Here is a 21,188-nt window from a genome sequence, read left to right as displayed (position 1 = left end):
ATGTTACTATCATTTTACAGTTCAGCAAGCACTGATTTTGAAGGCTAAATGATTTGTCCAAATGTCCACAGCAAAGAAGGGGGAGTTCTAAGACCCAAATTCAGGTCTTTGAATCCTAAATGCCTCTTGTTCCCACATCATCTTCCTATTTGATAAATGTTGATAAGACTGAGAGTGCAGATTATCACTAGACCACATTCAAATAGGTACCAAGCATTTGAAGCCACGCCCTGAAGGTAAGGTTGGCAAGAAAGAGAAAAAAAGACTTCACCAGTGTCTTTCACTTCCAATTGCAAACTTCATGTTTGCAGAAGAAAACACTCATTAAACCTAAAAGTAAAAAAGAAAGAAAGCTTTTATAAGAAAGTTGGGTCTCCCCTTGAAGACTAAGAAAAGAGGAAATGCCTAAGACTCACTTTTAAACTATCCACGTGAGTGGCGATTGGTTCAGAGATCAGATTCAAGATCCTAGGTCAGTTTGGAGTTCCTGGTTTATGTCTGTATGCTTGGGCAGAAACGGCCAGGAACAGGGAAGACTGGGAACTGGAAGAGTGGGACTCTGACTGTTCTGCCCCTGTCTGTGCAACCTTAGGCTAATCTGAGGCTCAGCAGAGCCTTGGGGGTCTCCATTCCTTTATCTGTCCTACAGAGGGCTTGACTGAGATGGTCCCTGAGGTCTCCTCCGGTTGTGACATTCTGAGTCTATGAATAGCAAGGACACAAGACAGGTGCGAGCTGATCACCACGTGGGAAGCTCACACCTGTCTCTCCCCAGCGTTTCCGCCCCTTGCTTCCAGCACCATTCAGGGTCCAGTTGCCAATTGTGAAGCTGTTCAAGGACAGTCGTCCTTCTGCTTGGGGCTCCTTCCAGCTCGAAGCTGGCCTCCTTCCTCTGTCTGCAAGTCACTCTCCCATAGGTTCCTGGGGTTTGCAGGCCACTAATTCATTTCTCCCTCTTTGCTTTTAGATTAAAATTACTCACAAGAACCAAGCGCCTATGATGATGGGGCCCCCTCAGAAGAGCAGCTTCTTTTCGCTGAGGAGGAAAAGCCGTTCAAAGGACTAGACACTGTGCCAAATGCCAGTTCAACCAAGAGAGAAGACAAGAAACTGAAACACACGCACACACCCACATGCACACACACAAACACCATACTCTTCTCCAACCAACGGAAGCCAAGCCACCCTTCAGGAAGAAAGCTTCATCCATTCTGTTTCAACCATGGATGCATCCCCACAGAGCCAGTGCCGGCAGGACATTTTGAATGGACTTGGGATTCTCCAGGGTGTGGCTGGCTCGCGCAGCAACCTTCACTTTCCCAGAAGGCCTTTAGTGGGACTTTCTGAGACTGAAGGAGAAACCCCCCTTTTTTCCACCAGCCCTGCAAGTTTCCTCCCGGCCGTTTGCAAGGAGCAGGCTGCAGGTTTCCTGCCTATGCTGAGGTCGGATGTGGCCAAGAAAAAGAGCCTGTGTTCCAGAAAACTCGCACAAAGATCCCTCTGTGCGGAGACAGGACGGCCTCGGACTCTCAGAGTGCAGCCCTTGGCAGGGCTTGGCACCCGCACGCCAGTCTCTCAGTTGTCCTTCAAGCTTCTCCCTGAACTAGCTGAGGAGGCAGAAAGGCTGTGGAAAGCTGTGTTTCCCTTCTTGGTTCTGCACGTTGTCAGTGGGCACTAGTGGTTCTCCTGAAGCCTTCTGGTGGCTGTGTGCTTGTTTAGAGCCGGCTCCAAGAGCCCCCAGAGCTGCGTGCACAGCACACCTTAGATGTGGTATTTATTTTCTTAGTTCTATGAACACCTGGGAGGGAAAGCAGAGAAACTGGGATTTATTTTTTAAATCGGTGTCATAATATTGTGTAAAAAGGGAAGAGGGGAAAAAAAAAAAACACCCCCAGCTTCTTTCTTTTTCAAGCCAAAGCGTGTTTCCTGTTTGAGTTCCAAGGCCTGGTGGCAGACTATTCCTGAAGGCAAAGAAGATGGGAGGGAAGGGCCTTTCGCTGAGGAGACCAGGAGACAAGCCTTCAGGCGGTTCCCTCCTGCCTCTTTGTACTTGCCACTCCCAAAGCACGACCTGAAGACCTTTCTGCAGGTCTTCGGTGTGTGTACATATATGTAGCATATATATATATTTATATATATATATAAATATTTATTTACTGATGGATTTTTCCTAATTGAAAAAAAATATGAAGTATAAGAATTGAAAGTGGGAAAGAAAAAGAAATGCTTGTTTCTGCCATTTCATTGTCAAGACACATTTCTCCCTGGTGATCATAGGATTCAAGGGAAATTGAAGTATCTCCTTATAAAGAGACTGAGAATTTCTCTTCTCAAAACAACTATGAAAGCTATGAGGGGCAGGATTTACTGTCTCATTTGTCAAATAAGGAAACTGAGTCCTAGAAAAGTTAAGAGATTTGTCCATGGTATCTTGGCTAAAGTGGTTTGGGATTCGGTGCCACTAAAAAGATACTTAGTAGAGAAAAGAACCTACACATCTTGGAATGACATCAGGGTCATTTCTGGTCACTGAGAAGTGATTCCATGTAGATCCAGGTTGCCAGGGAGGAATGAACATGTGGTACACATGTGGACGGGACAAGCCCATGTGAGAAAATAAGGGCCTCCCCCATGATTGCTGGAGACTCTCTCGGGTCTGAGATGGTCAGTGTGTGCGTGCATGCTCAGTCGGGTCAGACTCTTTGTGAGCCCATGGACTATAGCCCACCAGGGTCCTCTGTCCATGGGATTTTCCAGGCAAGAATTCTGGAGCAGGTTGCCATGCCCTCCTCTAGGGGATCTTCCTGACCCAGGGATCAAATCCGCATCTCCCGCATCTCCTGCATTGGCAGGCAGATTCTTTACTGCTGAGCCACTGGGGAAGCCCTAACCTGGTCAGTAGACAGGTTAAACTCTCCACGTGTCACATCATCATAGTCTCTTAAATCTGGAAACACTCCTGGCTGCAGGAATGACCTCAGCAGAGAGGCACAAGGAGGACAAAGGCACCTTCAGCAAGGAACTGCCAGCCAGTGACCAGAGGGGTCTCAGCAGAGCTCAGTGGGCTTCATTCCACTGGCACCAGCATCACTGCCTTCCCCAAGGGCAAGCCTGTGGAGAGCTTCGTTGGTAGAAAGAAACATTCTCCTTGTCCCCTATCCCCTCTGAGATTCTGAAAAGCAAACCTGTACCCACTTGGCATCACCCCACTAAACTCCCTCTCATCTCCTCGCACTGGGTCAGGAACGTTGTGCAAAGAAGGGAAAGTTAAGATTGTATGTACAAACTGTTCATAACTCTGAAGGAAGCAGTCATCTAGGACCGCCTCAGATAAGAGATCTAGAACCATCCTGTTCAACCTAACAGCACGGAACACCAGACGAAGGGAAACCCCTGAAGAATGTCCTGAATGATGGGCTCCTTGGGATGGGACCAACAAGCTCCAGAATGACAGCAGGTACTCTCTTGGAAGCCACTTGCTTCTGAAATGAAGGCAGGTTCAGTTTGGAGGTCACTGATTGTAAGACATTTATAGAAGTTATTGCATGTGCTTCAGCCCCAACCCCCCAAGATTGAGGCTGTTGAGATACTGCACTGTTGCCAACAGATGAGACTGATCCTCAGAGATTCACGCACCAGAGACTGGCCCCTGCCTGCCTACTCGGGTGCACAGGACTGGCAATGTTGCTTGAGAGACATGTCCCATGTCCTCCTCCTTAAAACCACAGAGTATAACAAATGTTGGTGGAATTGTACTTTCAATTTTGTAACCTGAGTCTAGTGATGTTGTTTAATCTGACTTTGCAACTCATCTTTTAACTAGTGGGACTGTAGTTTCCAACTGTGGAGTACCTCATCATAGTGCTCCTCACAGCAACCCCTGAGGTTGACGGAGAAGGTATTATTAACCCCATCTAAATAATGAGGAAAACAAGGCTTAATATAACAGTGACTTCTCAAAATTAGGCAGTCGGGAAAATCCTCCTTTATTCCTCATCTTATCTAATTCTGACCATGCACAGACATGTTCTCACCTGCCCCCACACACTTCTACCCCTCTGGCAATAAAAATGAAACAGGAAATCTTCAATACATTCTGTGTCTCTGGACTAATGGATGAGGTGTTGCATCTCATTATAACTTGGTCTTTGTAGGTTTCCTCCAGTGAGTTGAGAATGGAGATAGATTTGGTAGAATGATTATATTTCAGGTCAGAGACCAGCTCCTCTCAAGAGAGTTCTTTCCACAGATGGAAAAGATATGTTGAAATTGCCAAATAAATTAGGAAATACTTGGCAGAATCTGGAAGAGCCTCCAGACTGGCGTTACATAACATGCATATACATTATACATATGCACATTATATAAGGTGACATAGTACTTAATGTGCTGTATATATTATGTAAATTACATATTTGTGAGTAATCATGATAAATATAGAGACCCACTAATCACTTTTTACACATACCCAGTGACAGATTAGGAAGTTGCCTTGCCAGAGAGTCTTAAAACTTACTCTCTCCTGCTGCTTTGGTTCCAACTCCTGCCAAAAATAATTGCATCAACTTTTCCCGTCTCTAGCCCCCTCTCCTCTTGGCCAAAACCGTTAGTTACCTCCTGTCCTAGCTAGGCTGCACCTTCCATGGAACACTACCATGACTGGGATCCATAAAAATAGATTCTGGGGATGGGATGGATCTAGACCCCCAGATCCCCTGTATCCATGTTCCCAGGTAGGTGGATGCCTAGGGCTGATGTTAAAGGGAGAGGTGAGGAGAGAGAAGAAGAATCTACCAACCATCCAAGGAAGGAAACCATGTTCCTTGGCCACCAGTTTCAGGATCTGACCATCAATTAGGAAGTTATTTCCAAAGTCTAGTCTAAGTTTCTGCAGCACATCTGAAACCATAATTTCCTAAAATGTGTTTCACACAATACTGGTATCTATGCTCCATGCACAAACAGTTCTGTGATCAAGTACTAGATCCCCTTCTAGAAGAAAGAAGGGGATTTATTTGTCTGTCAACATCCATAAGTTAGAAACTTGCCCTAACCCCACCATTTCTTCTTTTTGTTCTCTGGGGATATGGGAACATGTAAGTTACCATCCTCTGCAATATTCCATAAAGTACTTTTCCAGGACAAGGAGTCTCTACTCTTAAGACACTCTTTCTAGTTTCTTCTGTGATTGTTTAACTATTTTTATTGTTCCCATCTACATGTCTTCAAGCAAGAATCAAGGATCTGGCCTCTTTGTTTCCTGAATGGAGAAGGGATTGGGGGGAAATTAAGGGAAAAACATGATAAAGGTCAGACTATGTTGGTCCAGAGGAGTGAACCAGGTCTGAAGAACACAGTTGTGGGAAGAGTCAGTGTTTATTCAATTTAATGACCACTTTTGAAGCTAGCTAGCAAAACATGGAAAGAGCTGTTTTGTGAGAAGTTGAACAACCACCTGTTCTTATAGAAAGAACCTTGACCTAGTTGGGGAGGAAGAAGTAGTGATTGATCTACGTTGTTGAAAAGCTATTGAAACTATTTTTATAGGCATCAATGTTAAATCAATAGGTCTGCTACTTCCTTTTGAGGAGCAAACCTCAGTTTCATTGTTTTCTGAAAGAGTGAAAAATGACTCCCAGAGAAAATTCTGGATCAGCGGGTACTGACGAGTTAGACCACACTTGTACATGGTGAGACTGACCAAAATTGTTGGTGCCCTCAAGGGCAACTGGTGGTGGTGGTGATCTTTCCTCAGCAGTTCTGAGTTAAAGGAAAGAGTTATGGTGTTACACCCGAAAGAGAGCTCGCATTTCTGTTGGTGTTCATATTAGCAGTTTGGAAATCTTCTCTTAGTCATGAATACCAGACCTGCATCCAACTTGGAATAAATAGCAAGAAAAAAAGAAACTATCCCATCTCAAATACCAATCCAGTTTTGCATAAAACAGGTGAATAGAATTGTGTAGAATTTCACATGATACCATGGATTTTAGCTCACTTTAACGTTCCACCATACTCAAATACATCTTTTAACTTTCTACTATAGGGAGAAAACAATAAAGGGAATTCTCATTTATGACTTGCTTGGTGAAAGTGGAAGTGTTAGTCACTCAGTTGTGTCCGACTCTTTGCAACCCTATGGACTGTAGCCCATCTGTCCATGGAATTCTCCAGGCAAGAATACTGGGTTGGGTAGCCATTCCCTTCTCCAGGGGATCTTCACAACCCAGGGATTGAACCTGAGTCTCTTGCATTGCAGGCAGATTCTTTCTATAGGAACCATCTGAGTCACCAGGGAAGAGGCACTATGTCAAGGCCTTTTCATGTGCTATCCTATTTAATCCTCAGAACAGCCCATGATCTGGGCATTTGCTTCTTTCACAGATAAAGGAGTTAGTACATAGAAAGATGAAGTACCTTGTTCAAGGTCAAACAGATACAAGTGGTAGAGCAAAGACTTGACATGGGTCTGACATATCAATGTTGATGCTTTTTCTACTGTATTTTAGTGTCTTTAACCTTTATATCTATTTCCAACTCTACCATCATCCTGGGTGAGATTACACAGATAGTTGATGTTCTATCTGGTCAACCTCTGTATGGCCATCTGCTCATATTTCTACTGAAGAGCTTCCAACACTTGCTCATATTGAAACTCAGCAGCCTCCGTCGGCAGCTAGAACCCAAAGCCTCACCCTTGCAATCAAACTGGCAGCCATCCCTTAATCCTCAGTGTTTCAAATTCCAGCTGAATGAGAATTGTTTCCCAAGGCCCGCCTAATAGATTTTTCTATTCAGCACTGAGTGAGACAGCAGCAAGCAGCTTTCTCAGACTCAAATGCTATGGTCAGCAGTGACTGGCCTGCACAGGGAAGGAGAGCTAGGGTTGTGGAAGGGAGCCTCCAGCAAGAAGGCTCTGCATGTGATCATCATTAGTGATAGGCGTGGGCTGGGCCATCTGTGTTCCACAGGAGAACAGAATGGCAGACTGCCTTTCAGATGCCAAACGATGCTATCTAATGGCAAGATCCAGGGAGCTCAAAAAGCAGAAAGGCATTTTCCTCCTGGGCATCTCTGTGGGAAACCAGGGACGCACAGAAAACCAAGGGGTTTTGGAAACTAGCAGCTTAATTGCGGGGCATTTTGCCCTTGCTACCACTTCACCCTTCGTGTCCATGGTGCAAGACAAGGAGACTCCCAGTCTCATCTGCTAAGTTAACTCCCTTACATGGATCCCAAGCTGAACCTATTATCCTAGAATCTGTAGATGCAATGGCAGATGCATTATAGCAAGGCACCAGGATTTGGAATTAAGCCTCCAAGTCTTCCAGGGGTCAGGAAACACTATAGGTAGAAGAAGCCATTTAATTGGATGCTCAACGCAGATTCTAGGGGAATAATTAGAAAATTTGGAGGACTTGTTTAAATGGGTCAAATTAGAAAATGCAATTTGGAAGCAAAGAGGGTAACAACTAACCCTGTATCAAGCACGTAACAGGTAATAAGCAAATATTTACTAAATGAATGAATAGCCAAAGTGGTATCTGTCCTTCTACCCTGGAATGGGTAGGGGAGGAGGGATGAGGGTAGAGGGGATGAAAGCTTCTTAACTAACAACTCGGGAACTTGAAACCACAGGATGTAGAGGGAGCTCATGGGGGCCTTTAACTACTCAGACATCTGTTGAATGATGGATACAGCTAAATATGGATCATCAAAGGGCTTTCTAGGTCACATGGAGGGCAGCTTCATGATTCAGAAAATATAAAATTCAACTTGGATAAAAAGAACTGTTTGCAATCTATTTCTTAGAGATCAGGTCTGAACTGACAAAACCAAAAAGACAGTGCAGAAGTGGAATTACAATGGAGCAAGAGATCAGCGTGATAAGATACAGACTCATGAGATGAAAAGAGAGAAACAATAGGATAGAGAAGAGATGGATTTTGAGCAGGTTTATTTGGGCAAGGGAGATGAGCCTGGACAAAGAGGAAGAAAGAACTGAGAAATTAAAAAAGCTTAACATTGAGTTCATGGTAAAACAGAAATGTCCAGGCGTTGACATCTATTAAATAACAACGATCATTTATTGTCCAGTCCAAGGCCTGTAGCTTTTGTGACCACTTTCAAACTTCACAAGAACCTTTTGAGGTGAGGGCTATATGGTTCCTCACTTCCAGTTCCTAAGTCTGCCTTGAAGGACTAAACAACAGTACTTTCAAAGTCATGAACTTTATAATTTTTGCCTTTTTTTTTTTAATGTATATTATGGGAGTGGGTCTGGTAAGATCTTTCTATTGTTTGTTCTAATCTTGTTAATTTAAGATTGTGGGAGTGGGTCTGAAAGAAGTATATAAGACCTTGATAAGACTAGGCTAGTGAGGCATTCATTCTCTGTTCCCCCTTCTGACGTCTATGTCAGAAGCTTTCTCTGTCCCTCTTATTACTTTAATAAAACTGTGCTACACACACGCGCGTGTGTGCACGCACACACACACACACACACAAACTGGTACCAGTTGGTTACCAGAAAATGGCATGACGTGACCTGCAGGAAAAAAATTTTCCTGGTGAATACTTCCTCACTCCCCCAGAACACCGAGGTAAAAAGATTGAGAACTAGACAAACGAGGAAACAAAAACAGAGCAAAGCCCAGGAGGCAGATCTGGGATTCAGGTCCGTCAGGATCTGCCTTTCAGAGTCTATGTTCATGGCTGCAGTGCCCTGGCTGAGGCCACTGAGCTTCAAGCATGGTGACAGGGATTTACTATTCCCAAACCCGCCCCGTGTGCATGGTCACTTCCGTCTCAAACTTGAAATCCAAGTCCCTCTCCTTCCACAGAGCTGGAGTGGGAAACGGCATTCAGCATTGGCTTGGGTGCAATAGCATGCTTGGAAGAGCAGGTCTGGACTCAGCAAGTCTATACATGCCTTGCCCACCTCCTTTCCTAGGCCCTTGCTCCCAGGCATGAGGGGAACCTCCTCAAACACCACTCAGAGAACAGAGTGCCAACGTGAACACCTGGTGAAGAACTCAGCCAGATCAGAGTACTCGCAGGATATTAAAGATCATATTAAAAAAACACACCAAGAAACCACATCAAAGGTCCAGTGAGATGAGGTTGGTTAGTCAAACATCAAAATTCAGTACCTGATACCTAAAGGTGGGATGGAGACTTGAAGTGTCCTTTTAAAAATGTGTTGAGTGAATCATAATTTGGAGTAAAAAGACTGCTTCTAGAATAATGCAAAAAAATTTTTCCTTTCCAAAAATATTATTTTTAAAATGGAATCTTTGCAAGAATTACAAGAGAGGGGTAATAAAAATGGTAATTTCTTTTTATGTTAGATAATACCAAAAAAAAAAAAGAATTTATAAATGTCACAATCTAAGTGGCAATCCAGAAAAAGATTCCAGAGAGTCTGCCTTTGCTGCTAAGGTACTAAACAACAGTACTTTCAAAGTCATGAACTTTATATTTTTTATTTTTATTTCTTTAAAGAAAACTGGTACCAGTTGGTTACCAGAAAATGGCATGACCTTCAAGAAAAAAATTTTCCTGTTGAATATTTCCTCTCTCCCCAACAACCTTGAAGTAAAAAGATAGAGAACTAGAGCCTTTAATTTAGAGAAACATCCATGCATGGAAGGCATTAATGATAGAAGATGTCATTGTATTGCTGTATGGGGTCAAACACATCACATTGTACTACTACCAGGCATTAAGGTAATGATCATAAACTTAAGAGGATTAAGCAATTCCCACTCCCATGCCCCCCGTTAGCCTCCTGAAGCTCCCACCCCAGTTTCATCTACTTCCTGAAATTAGAACATCTGGGAATAATTTCTTTCCATCATGACAATTTTCAACCATACACAAAACTCTAGAGCCATACATATAACAAGAACCCATAGACCCATCATTTAGATTCAACAGTTGTTATCATTTTGCCATATTTGCTTCATCTTTTTTCCCACTGGAATTCTTTAAATAATAGGTGTCATGACGCCTCACACCAAAATACTACACATACATCATGGTGGGGGTTCCTTTAAGTGTTCAAGTTTGTGTGTATCATCCATGTTGCTGGAGGGAGTTTCAGGGTATTGTACATGTGAGCTCAGTCATTTCTCAACTGATTGAATCCAGTTGCACAAGTATAAGTTAACCAGGACATCATTTTGTCACTGATAGGATAAAGTTTGGGGGTAGAAACCAAGGAAGATCTTAGCTGCATTCAAAGCATACCTGATTGATCTGGAAAGTGGAAAAGAGGAAGATAAACAGATTAACTAAATTCTCAAAAGACACTAAATTGGGGCATATTAAAGCATTAATGACATCGGAGAAAATGCAAAGCACTTGGAGGACTTGGAAATTTACCTGAAGAATGAGTATTCTCTTTTTTGAAATAAATATTGTTTAAAACATTAGGAGTTACAGGAACACCGGGCACAGCATTAGTTGGGACAAATAAAACAGTGAAACATCATACCTGCAGATTCATTTGATCACATAAAAACCAATTCTAGTTATTGCCCCACCATATGAAAAGGAGGAAGCTAGACTGAGGGAGGGGGCAGCTGCTGAGTTGTACAGGCAGATCCTCCCCACCACACACACACTGGGGCGACTGAACTGGGGGCGTGTCAAGCCCTGAGAAACCATCTGGGAGGCCTAGTTGGCAGGGCAAGTTATCATTTTCAATGAGCAAAGGGTAAGGGGAGCAGGTAGCATTCCACATGCTCTATGCTGGGCTGCTGGTGTCAGGGTGGACTGACCGTAGATGTTCTGGACAAGAGGGTGGGCGATATGGTAGGCTGGCTAGCTCTCAAAAGTGACTCTTCCCAACAAAAGGGAAGATGATAGAGTGAGTGACAGCAAGTTCCTTAAAATTCAGCCCACCAATGAATGAAATGAGTTTGTTATTCAAGAACAGCCTAGGTGCAGCAATACTTGGAAAGCAAGGCCTGATATTCACCAAGGTGCAACTCCCAGCCTGTGGCCAGTGGACCTGAGCACCCATCCGACTTCCGCACACGTCAGGAGGAAGCACTCTTATCCACAGTCCCAGCGCACTCTTGCAGACCTCTCACTTATTAAACACCCCAGCCCATCACCCCATGCCCCAACACCATGGGGCTCATTAAGACCACCACCTTCTCCTTTCCTGACATAGCTGCCATGAGAAATGAGAGTCAGTGTTGACTAAGATGGGAATGAAAATTGTTTACATCATCCTGCCAGTGGGAGCATGTTTTCTTCTCAGAGCACCCCCTCTTTAGAAGAACACCATCTCTTCTGAGCTCCCTGCTCCAGCCTAACCCCTGGGACCCTAAAGCCCAGGATCCGGTGATGGATGTGAAAACATATGAGCTCCCTAGGGCTCAGAGAAGAGTTCTTGGCAGACCTTCCCGCAGACAATGGCGGGCTGCGTTTGCTCACCCGTGCTGCCTCCTCTGGGCAATATGACGTTCCTTTCCTCTGTCTTCTCTGAACCAGAGACCTGGCTATACTGCTGCTCATGAGTGGTTTCGGTAGCAGGGAGGAGGAAGCACAGCATCACCTCCTATATCCCAGGGATCAAAATTGACACGGTTTCCTGGGGGGGGAAATAACAGAGAAAGTTCACTTGCAGCTGTTGAGCCTTCTTCATGGTGGCACTGCCCTTTGCTTGGCTCTTTTCCATGATCAGCCTGTACTGCTTAGGATGTGGACAGAGGAGCAAGGAAAGAAATAAAATGGGATCAGTGGGAGGGGAGTTTGGGGGAGAATGGATACGTGTGTATATGTATGGCTGAGTCCCTTTGCTGTTCACCTGAAACTATCACAATATTGTTAATCAGCTATACTCCAATAGAAAATAGTTTAAAAAACAAACAAACAGGATCAGAGGACAGGGCTTCTTGGTGACTCTAAGGATGCCAGTTCAAATGTTCCTTCTGAGATGCTGGTGAGCAGGGTCTAGGCCAGAGGGACAGACAACATGGATGGGAATTCTATCTCCCCCCAAAAGGGAAGAAAAGTAGGGGATTTTATGGAGATCTGTCAGATGTTCTCAGAAGCAGGCTATCTGCAGGAAATTGATCCTGTCTCCACTTGACTTGGGAAGAATTCCCATCCTTGTCCAGACCCTGTTTTCTTGAAGTAGGAAAGAAACTTTTGGGAACTGCACCCAGGAGGCTCAAAGAGAAGTGAGGAGACAAAGAAAACAAAGGAAGGCGGGGAGCCCAACCTCCATATCCAGCAGGTGTTTCACATAGCTCCCAAGAGGAGGGCAGAAGGTGTTAGGTCAGGGCTTGGTTTTTCTGATGCCATCAAGGAAAAGAAAGGAGGGGGGAAGACCCTTGGCAGTAATGAGTTCCATGCCGTGGCCTTGGTTACTCCAGGCCTCGGCAGCTGGAGGCAATGCTGGAGAAGACTGGGGTCTCAGCCTGCCTCCTGCTGACCCAAGGGCACCTCCTCCCCATGCAGCACCACTGGGAACAAGCACTCCCCGCCCTCTGCTCAGTGCTGCGGTGCTCCTCTCATGGGCCAACGCCCTGTCCTGCCCTGACACTAGTTCGTAGGAAGGACTTGGGCAAGTCATGTTATATCTCAGGCTTTCCACCTATGAAATGGGGCTGGAGAGGATGGTCAATGCCTTTATTCATGTACTCAAAGTATTTTGTGATTAACCAATGTCTATTTGCTAAGCATGTACCTTAACCTAACATGTTGCAATGCAGTAATCTTACTTTTTCTCATATTCTGCTTGTCTCAACCTCCACCCACCCCCAGAGCCTGTTGCTTCTGCTTTTTCTTCCTCTTTTTAGCCTCATGATGTTTCTCTTCATTCCCATGATTCTATTTTTAGTGTTTTTACATAAAATCAGAGGATCAGAGGGATTATAAGGGGATATCTCCCTACTTTGTTATCTCCAGGCAATTCTGTGCTCAAAAGATCAGAGGACATAGTCCAGGGCCCTGTCTCAAGATGCATTCCAACATCTCAGCTTCTCCCATCAAGAACTTGTCCTCAGTCTCACTTATACACAATGCTACACTCCTTTTTCTCTTTACCTTTTAAGTCACTTCTCAGCCTAAAGCACCTTTCTGGGTACAGAACCGTTGGGACATTTAGCACAAAATGACATTGTTCAGCATCCCAGAACATAAAAATATTAGTTTCAGTGTAAAAACAACAGAATCAGGAACAAAGAAGGAACTAGAGACCATGACAGTTAAGAGGGTTTGGCTTCTATCAACAAAAACAGAACAAATAAGCATAACCCTCTGGAGTTACAATTTGATATACGATCTCAACTGATCTGAAAATTTCATTGAACAGGGAGTTCTGGAATCCTAGGCCCCTCCTGTTGGAAAGCCCTTCCTTAGAAGTCATCAAGTCCAGCCTTTCACACTGAGTTGGTCGCATGGCGTAATGTTTGTGCTCTGTTGATGGTAGTTGAACAATGGATGGTGGTCACTCAGCCTTAATTTCTGTGTCACCATAAATAGAAATCCTCTCCAAAGCCTTTTTCGCAGGCCCTCGGGGAGGGAGCAGGCCAGGTCTACACTTGAACAAGACCCGATGCTCCAGAATGTGGCCCTTTTGGTCCATGTGAACCTGCCGAGGTGGCTTATGGTCTTGATAGAGGCAGTGTGATCTAGTGAGCAGGTCACTGCACAAAGAGGCAGATTTCAAAACCTGCGGCATCTTTTCTCTTTCTTCCCCAAATGACAAGAGCCAGGAGACCCAACTAAAGAGAAGAGGGCCTGACAACAAGTTGCCAACCTAGCCTACAGGACAGCTGCCCTCTCCCATAGAAGGGGAAGAAATCCCCTTGTGTGCCTCCCCATACCATCATCCTCAGTGCTTGGGAGAGATCCCAGGGGAAGGACTGTTGATGGCAAGTAACTGTAACTCCAAGAAACCACCCGCTAAGGATGGTTCTTTTAAGGATGGATGCTTTACTCTTTCTGCAGAAAACAAGACCCTTCTCTCTTAGAAAATCTGGCAAATGTTCCATCAAGGCTGCTGAGGAAGGGAGCCATGCCCTGTCCCATGATGGTGTGAAGAAAGAAGCTCTGCCTGGGAAACAAGAGCAACCTGGGGAGGCCTTGTGGCCTTGGACATGTCCTTTAGCCTTTTGGGAGTCCTCTTGAGTAAACTCCGGGAGTTGGTGATGGACAGGGAGGCCTGGCGTGCTATAGTCCATGGGGTCGCAAAGAGTCCGACATGACTGAGTGACTGAGCTGAACATTCTCCGTCTATCACATAAGGGGGCTCTGAAGACCTTCCCACTTTACCAATCTTGCCTTCACCTGGGACAAACGTTGCTTTGCTTATTCTCGTGGGTCTTCCACAAGCCCCAAGGTCCCCCCTGCCCTGCCAACCTCAGAGGGCTAGTCTTAGCCTCTCAGCCAAGAACCTACCTTCCTTCCTTTTGGAGTACTGATAGTGCTCAGAAATCAGCTGATTTGGGGGGCCAAAATGGAAAAAGAAAAACCAAAACACTACAAGGAAATTCTTTGGTAATCCCTCCACCTGTACACACATTCACACACACACACACATATACAGATACACATACTCAAACCCTGAAGTGTAAACATTTTCCCTTCTTTGTACCAAGTCTCTTTCACTTTTTCTAATTGCCAGTGCATTAGGAGGGAATTCAGTCCCACCAACAAAAAGCACTGCTTCCTCTTATGGAACTTGGCCAAACCTCCGTGTTTGAGGGTAACCCTGGGCTCAGGTTGAATGAAGCTAAATATTCTAACACCCCTCAGCTGCAGCCCCTAAATGCAAACTCTACCAGCGGAGACTGAGGCAGCAACCAGCTAGGCAGTGCCAGCGCCCAGATCCCTCCCTCCTGGCTCATCCACCTCCCCTTCCTCCTCCACCCTTAGATACGTTGTTCTGTCATGGCGGTGCCTGCTCCAGCCTGCCTGTCTGCCAGCCCAGAGTGCCGTGGACTTGTTCTATAGCGTACCGTGTGTGTGTGTGTCTGATTCTGTGGTTTACTGTAAATAAAAATGACAGCTGGCTGGCCTCTGACCTCCTGGCAGGTTTTTTCCATGCCATGCCTTGAGAAATCAGGATTGTCTGGTCAGTGAGGAGCACTGGAGATGTGCATGGTTCTCTAGACTATTCTGTAGCCTCTCCACAGTTACGCACTGCCAGGGTAGGTGGGTACCACTGAAATGCCAGGACCAGGAAGAATGGAAACTCTAGGTGCCACCTGCCTGATACTGAAGGAGGGAAAGAGGAAGCCAAAAATTCTGTTAAATAAGCACCTGTTAGATGTTTTATGTAAACAATCTCACGGACATCTGAAGAGTCCCTTATGAATTGGTTAGCATTTTGTAGATGAGGAAACAAAGGCACAGAAAAAGGAATGAGCTTGCTCAATAATTAACACATAAGTATCCTAGTTCTGTCTCTTGCATACCCCCAGATTCATGTTCTCTTCTCTAGTGTTTCTCCAAGTATGAACCATGGACTGCTTACATCAAAAACATTCTCCTGAATCATGATCTCTGAGACTGGGACCCTGAAATCTGATATTTTATAAACTGGCATCATTTGTCTGTTTGAGAAATATTTTTATTGAAGTGAAATTTACATAATATAAAATGAACCATTGAACCATTTGGTACAATGACAATGTTGTACAACCACCACCTCTAGTTCCAATGTATTTTCATCATATAACCTGGGACTATTGATAGATCTTTGTGCCCCCGAAAGCTTGAGAACCACCGTACCACACCTGCTAGAGGGCAGGGCCACTCTAGGAGGAGATTGAAGAAGAGCATCCTTAGACAGAAGAGTCCCAGAGAGAAAGCTGGTCTTCACTGACAGGGCGAAAGGAAGTGAGGCCATGGATTCACATCAGGGTAGGCTGCCCCTTACCCCAGAATTTAGACCCCAAAAACAAGATCTTCAGCTAGGCTCTAGGTGGAGGCTGTCCTGAGCCACAAGGGTCCAGGGTCGTACCCGGGTGGGGCTGGGCAAGGAGGTGTGGGCCCAACACAGGAGCCTCGGGGCCGGGCCCTGCCGTGGGGCAGCAGCCCCGGAGGGCGGGGCCCCGGGCACTTGGCCACTGCTGGCGGGCTCCTGTGGCCTTCTCAGCCCCACCTTGTGGCCCAGCCCAGACTGACTGGCCACTCCTTGGTATTTAAAAAGCCATCAGTGTCTACTCTCCAGGCTCTTTCTGTCACAACTGACTGACAAGGTTCCAACAGCCCCAGAACTCACTCCTGGAACCCTCAAGTCTTCTCCATGTCCCTGCCATCATCCTCAGGGCTGGGCAAGGACTCTAACCTCAGGGAGCCTTCCCAAAATGTTACTCACTCCCACCCATTCCCTTCCCCATCCACCTGGATCTGCCGAGTTCTATTTTGTGCCCCTGAGTCGAGGTAGAGGTTTCTGAAATGTTGGTTGGGATGTTTGAGGTGGGGCCACTGAGACAGATGTGTAATTGCTACTTGAGGGCAGAAGAAAGTTCTGGAAATAGCTCAGCTGCCCACTCAACTCTGGGGAGATTTAGCTATCACCCTCCCAGCTGAAACACTAACTATGCATGAAAAATATTTTCCTCAAGAAAATGGCTTTTCTAGAGGCAAGAATTCAAGAAAACCCGTCTGGTACAGAATTTGAAGTTGCCAAATCAGCAAAACACTGAAATTATGAATATGGAAAGTCATTTATAATACTGAACTCTTATTGTAGAGTTTTCTTGAATCTCTGTAGCTAAGAAAATAATTGGATAAACAAAGAAAATGCTGGTCCTTTCAAGAACAAAGGCTTTTCGCAATTGTGTTTGCGTTTTCAACGATAGCAAAGAACGAGCCATTTGCTGTAACATTTACAAGATTTTCTAACTCAGGGGACCATGTTCCTACTCCTCCCACCATGCAACAGGTTACCGTGTGCCCTGAAGAGTAACAAAACTGCCTTTGTTTTTAAATGTTCTTCCCTCCCACTTTCCATTAACCCAAACTATCACTTATTACAGACATATTTCTGAATCTAAAATCCTAAAACCATTCACAGTGGGAGAAAAAGTCAGAAAGCAGGGCTTCCCTGGTGGCTCAGTGGTAAAGAATCTGTCTGCCAGTCCAGGAGACACAGGTTTGCCTGGTCCAGGAAGATCCCACACGCAACAGAGCAACTAAGCCTGTGCATCACAAGTATTGAGTCTGTGCTCTAGAGCCTGGGAACCACAATTATTGAGCTCACATACCGTCACTACTGAAGCCCACACTCCCTAGAGCCCGTGCTCCACAAGAGCAGCCGCTGCAGTGAGAAGCCCAAGCACCAGAACTAGAGAGCAGCCCCTGCTCAGCCCAAGCAGAAAAAAGCCCGCACAGCAACAAAGACCCAGCACAGCCAAAAACAAATAAACTTATAAAAAGTCAGAAAGCAGCAAGAAGTGGTGATAGAAGCAGCTAGGAAAGATCAGTGAGATCAGATGGATATGGTCACGGTCTCAGCATCAGAGGCCTCTCAGAGAACACTTGGCCTACCCTCCAGCCAGAGCTGGACTCCCCAGGACCATACCTCTCTGCATGCGGCCACCTCTGCTTGAGGACTTCTGCTGGTGCGCGGCCCACCACCTTCCCAGGAAGAGTGGTTTTCTGAGCCTTAGGTGCCTCTTGCACGCATATCTGCCTGCCATTCACTCCCGTTGGTGGGCCCTGACTTGGTCACTAGAAACACAAAATAAATCTCTCCTCCCTTCTGCAGGACAGCTTTCAGATGTTCGGAAACATCTGTCCTGATTTTTTTTCCACCTCCAAACTAAACATTCTCTAAATCCTTAAATCATCCCTTGTATGGGTCATACCCTTAGATAGGGTCATCCCTCATATAGGATCATGACTCTCAGACCCTAATCTATTCTTGCAGCTTTCTCTGGAATGACAGCAGTTTGTCCACGTCCCTCCTAAACTGTGGTTCCCAGAACTGAGCACAGCACAGGATCGGGTGGACAAGTACAGAGCTGCATCCTTACTCTGGATGCCACGCTAGCTTTCTTTGGCACCTGTGCCACCTTGCTAATTCATCTTGCTCTCATAGCCAACCTCTCCTACCCTCTAATGCGTGCTAATAATGACCACTGGTGCAGTGCTTCACAGATCACAAAGTCCTTTCAGAAACACAGTCCCTTTTACTCTTCACTACAAGCCAGTGAAGTTGATTAAAGATGAAGAAACTAAGGTTTTTCCAAGGCCACATTGCCAGGCTCAAGCCAAATCCATGCTCCTCCAAACACACTCATGTTTGTCTTTTCACTTGAACCTCTGTTTAGCCCAAGAAAGTCTCCCTGACATCATCTGTTAGTGTCTATTCAAAATCATCTTTTCTGTTCCATTTTGTCTTGTTAATTTCTTCCCACCTTCACCCTATCTCCATCTTTTGACTCCCATTTCTACTGCCCCTCAGCTTAAAAGGAAGACACCACATCAGAGAGGAAAGGCAGCAGAAAAGGACAAAGTGCCAGAGAAGCCTTTGGGAGGGCGGAGCTGGAAGAAAGCCTCTTAGATCGGCAAGGTGAGGTGACATATGTGTGTTCCACAGGGGGTTTGCGGGAGTGCGTTCCATGTCCCATTCACCTTGGCTGGTCCTGACACCAAGGCAAGCCACCCAGCTTATCAGAGTCTCACTTTGAGGGGCGGGCATCTCAGTGAGACTAGTCCATTTCCAAGACCTTTCTCAGTTCTGTGAATCTAATAGGTAGAAAGTTGTGTCTGACTCTTTGCGACCCCATAGACTGTAGCCCACCATGGAATTTCCCAGGCAAGAATACTAGAGTGGGTTGCCATTTCCTTCTCCAGGGGATCTTCCTGACCCAGAGATTGAACCCAAGTCTCCTGTTTGGCAGGTGAAGCCCAGGTTGAAAAGACTTTATTGTTAATTCAACAGTTCTTTTTATTTCAACTCAATGAAGATATTGAACATCAGATATTGCTCATGAATTTCTTTTGCTAAAATAAAGGAAAGCAAATATGGCTAGGGGTTATGGCAATAAGCAATGTTTATTTCACCTGATTTCCAGTCCTGGGTTTTGTGGGGGGAGGAGGAGAAAAGGATTACAACAGCTACCTCTCAAGAAGTAGGACCCCAAGACTAAGGAATCCTCAAGGAGGCTAAACAAGAGGCTCTGTGGCTGTCACCTGACACCCTCTTCACAGGGCACTGAGGGCCCCACAAAGAACAACCTTCCACTGTGACCACTTAGATGATGTGGGAAAGGAAACCCTTACTAGTTAAGCAACTCTTGTGTGCCTTTCTGGGGCAGTCACATGATAAATGATCTTAGATCATTGCATTAAGATAGGAAACATCATCCATGTCTTTATTCTTCCAGACTAGAGCTGTTCAATACAATTATAATGTGAGCCACATATGTAAGTTTAAATTTCCTAGTAGGCACACAAAAGGAGTAAAAAGGAACAGGTGCAATTAACTTTAATCAAATATTTAACTCAGCATATTTCAAACGTTATAATTTCAACCTGTACTCATATAAAAATGAGTTGAAGTGAAGTCGCTCAGTCATGTCCAACTCTTTGCGACCCCATGGACTGTAGCCTACCACGCTCCTCCGTCCATGGGATTTTCCAGGCAAGAGAACTGGAGTGGGTTGCCATTTTCTTCTCCCGGGGATCTTCCTGACCCAGGGATCGAACCCGGGTCGCCCGCATTGTAGGCAGACGCTTTACCATCTGAGCCACCAGGGAAGTCCTCCAAAAATGAGTTACTTAACATTGTTTTTTCATATTAAGTCTTCAAAAGCTAGTATTTAATTTACATCAGCAACTAGCCTGGGCTCAGTGGCTACCATATCAGACAGAGAAGCTCCCATAGTATCTGGTGCTTCCCCATCAGAGCACTTCTCAACCTACACCGCAACTGCCTGCTTCATGGTCTGCATGATCCACCAGACTGGAGTTCTGGAAGGCCAGGGACAGTGCAGTTCACTGATATGTTCCCAGCTCAGTGCTTGGAGTGAATAAAATTGACCCTTGACGAATATTTGCCAAGAAAGCAAGGAAGAGAGGAATTCAAGCTGTCATACCCAGTCAGTACGGGGAAGAGCTTGGGTTTGAAACTATGTCCATCTGATGATAAAATACACCATCCCCTCACTATATCATGCTACCTCCTAAACTTTAGGAAGTGTTATGAAAAAAGCATGGTCTTTAATGCCAAGCAGAATTGCATTCAAGCTTCAGTGAGGAGACCAGCAGTGGGGAACTCACTACAGAGGTTATCAGAGCCATTTTGTGTTAGTTACCCTACTTCTCTTAGCCCTAATTTCCTTACCTGTAAAATAAGATGATAATATTTACCTCTCAGAGAACTGTGAAGAGGACACGTATCTTGCAAACATTAGACTCTCTATCAATGTTAGTTTCTTTTCCTTGTCTGATTAAACGGAAATAAAACACTCTTATCTGGCCAAGGTTTAATCACGCAGCAGCTTTGACCCTATCTAGAGAGGGGAAAGTAATGAAAAGCAAACCAAAATTTGAGAAGGGGAGCCAGCTCCTACCATCTGCCTCCTTGTTTGTTCTTTAAAGAGCACCACAAAATGCAGATCCAGCCAGGGCAGCCCTGACTTGTGAGAGTGCTGGAGAGCCCCATGCCCTGCTGGCAGGTAGCTTACACACAGCATGTCCTTCCGACCTTCACTCAGGCATTTGCCCAGTCGAATCCACCTTCACCACCCTGAGACCTCAGGAGGCTGGAAACTGAGAAACACACCTGATACCACAGCACAGGTAGAGAAGGGGCCCAGTCAACGCTGAGAGCATCGGACAGGAGCCTGACTTCTTGCTGGGTCTGACCCTCAGGGAAAGAAAAAGCTCGTTTTACCCAAGGTCCTGGCAGGAACCTAAGAAGAGGGACAGCTGGTGAATGCCAAACGGCCTTTGTCTTGATCCGAAAACACTTATCAAAGTTAAACACTCCATCCTAGCTTAACTCTTACCACCCACCCTCCCCTTGTACATGCCCCCCGCCCCACCGAGCCAGAGTTGTCCCACCTGCATGCCTTGCTGGCACAGTTCCCTGCCCGCTGGGCCCCCTCCTCCATCTGCACTTGCCTGTAGGCCTTCGCTCTCCCTCTCCTACAACCACCCTCCACAGGGAACCCCGTGTGCGTATGTGTGCGCGCGCACACACACAC

General features: G+C 45.5%; 1 protein-coding gene across 4 annotated transcripts in view; it reads left to right on the top strand.

Annotated features, from left to right (window-relative positions):
- The window catches only part of DGKG (diacylglycerol kinase, gamma 90kDa), a 240,636-nt gene extending 222,112 nt beyond the window's left edge, over positions 1–18,524 (top strand). For 3 of the 4 annotated variants that reach the window (XM_010853888.1, XM_010853887.1, XM_010853889.1), the window contains one exon: positions 968–4,083. In XM_010853888.1, coding sequence (XP_010852190.1) covers positions 968–1,066 — 99 coding nt within the window. In that variant the 3' untranslated portion in view covers positions 1,067–4,083. Of the gene's footprint in view, positions 1–967; positions 4,084–18,439 lie in introns of those variants that run through there. The other variant, XR_826487.1, reaches the window with a different exon arrangement.
- Positions 18,525–21,188: the final 2,664 nt, after the last annotated feature.

This window comes from Bison bison, unplaced genomic scaffold, assembly GCF_000754665.1.
Source record: "Bison bison bison isolate TAMUID 2011002044 unplaced genomic scaffold, Bison_UMD1.0 scf7180017864333, whole genome shotgun sequence".
Taxonomy (NCBI): domain Eukaryota; kingdom Metazoa; phylum Chordata; class Mammalia; order Artiodactyla; family Bovidae; genus Bison; species Bison bison.
The sequence above is the reverse complement of the archived record's forward strand: the minus strand, read 5'-3'. Positions and strand labels throughout refer to the sequence as shown.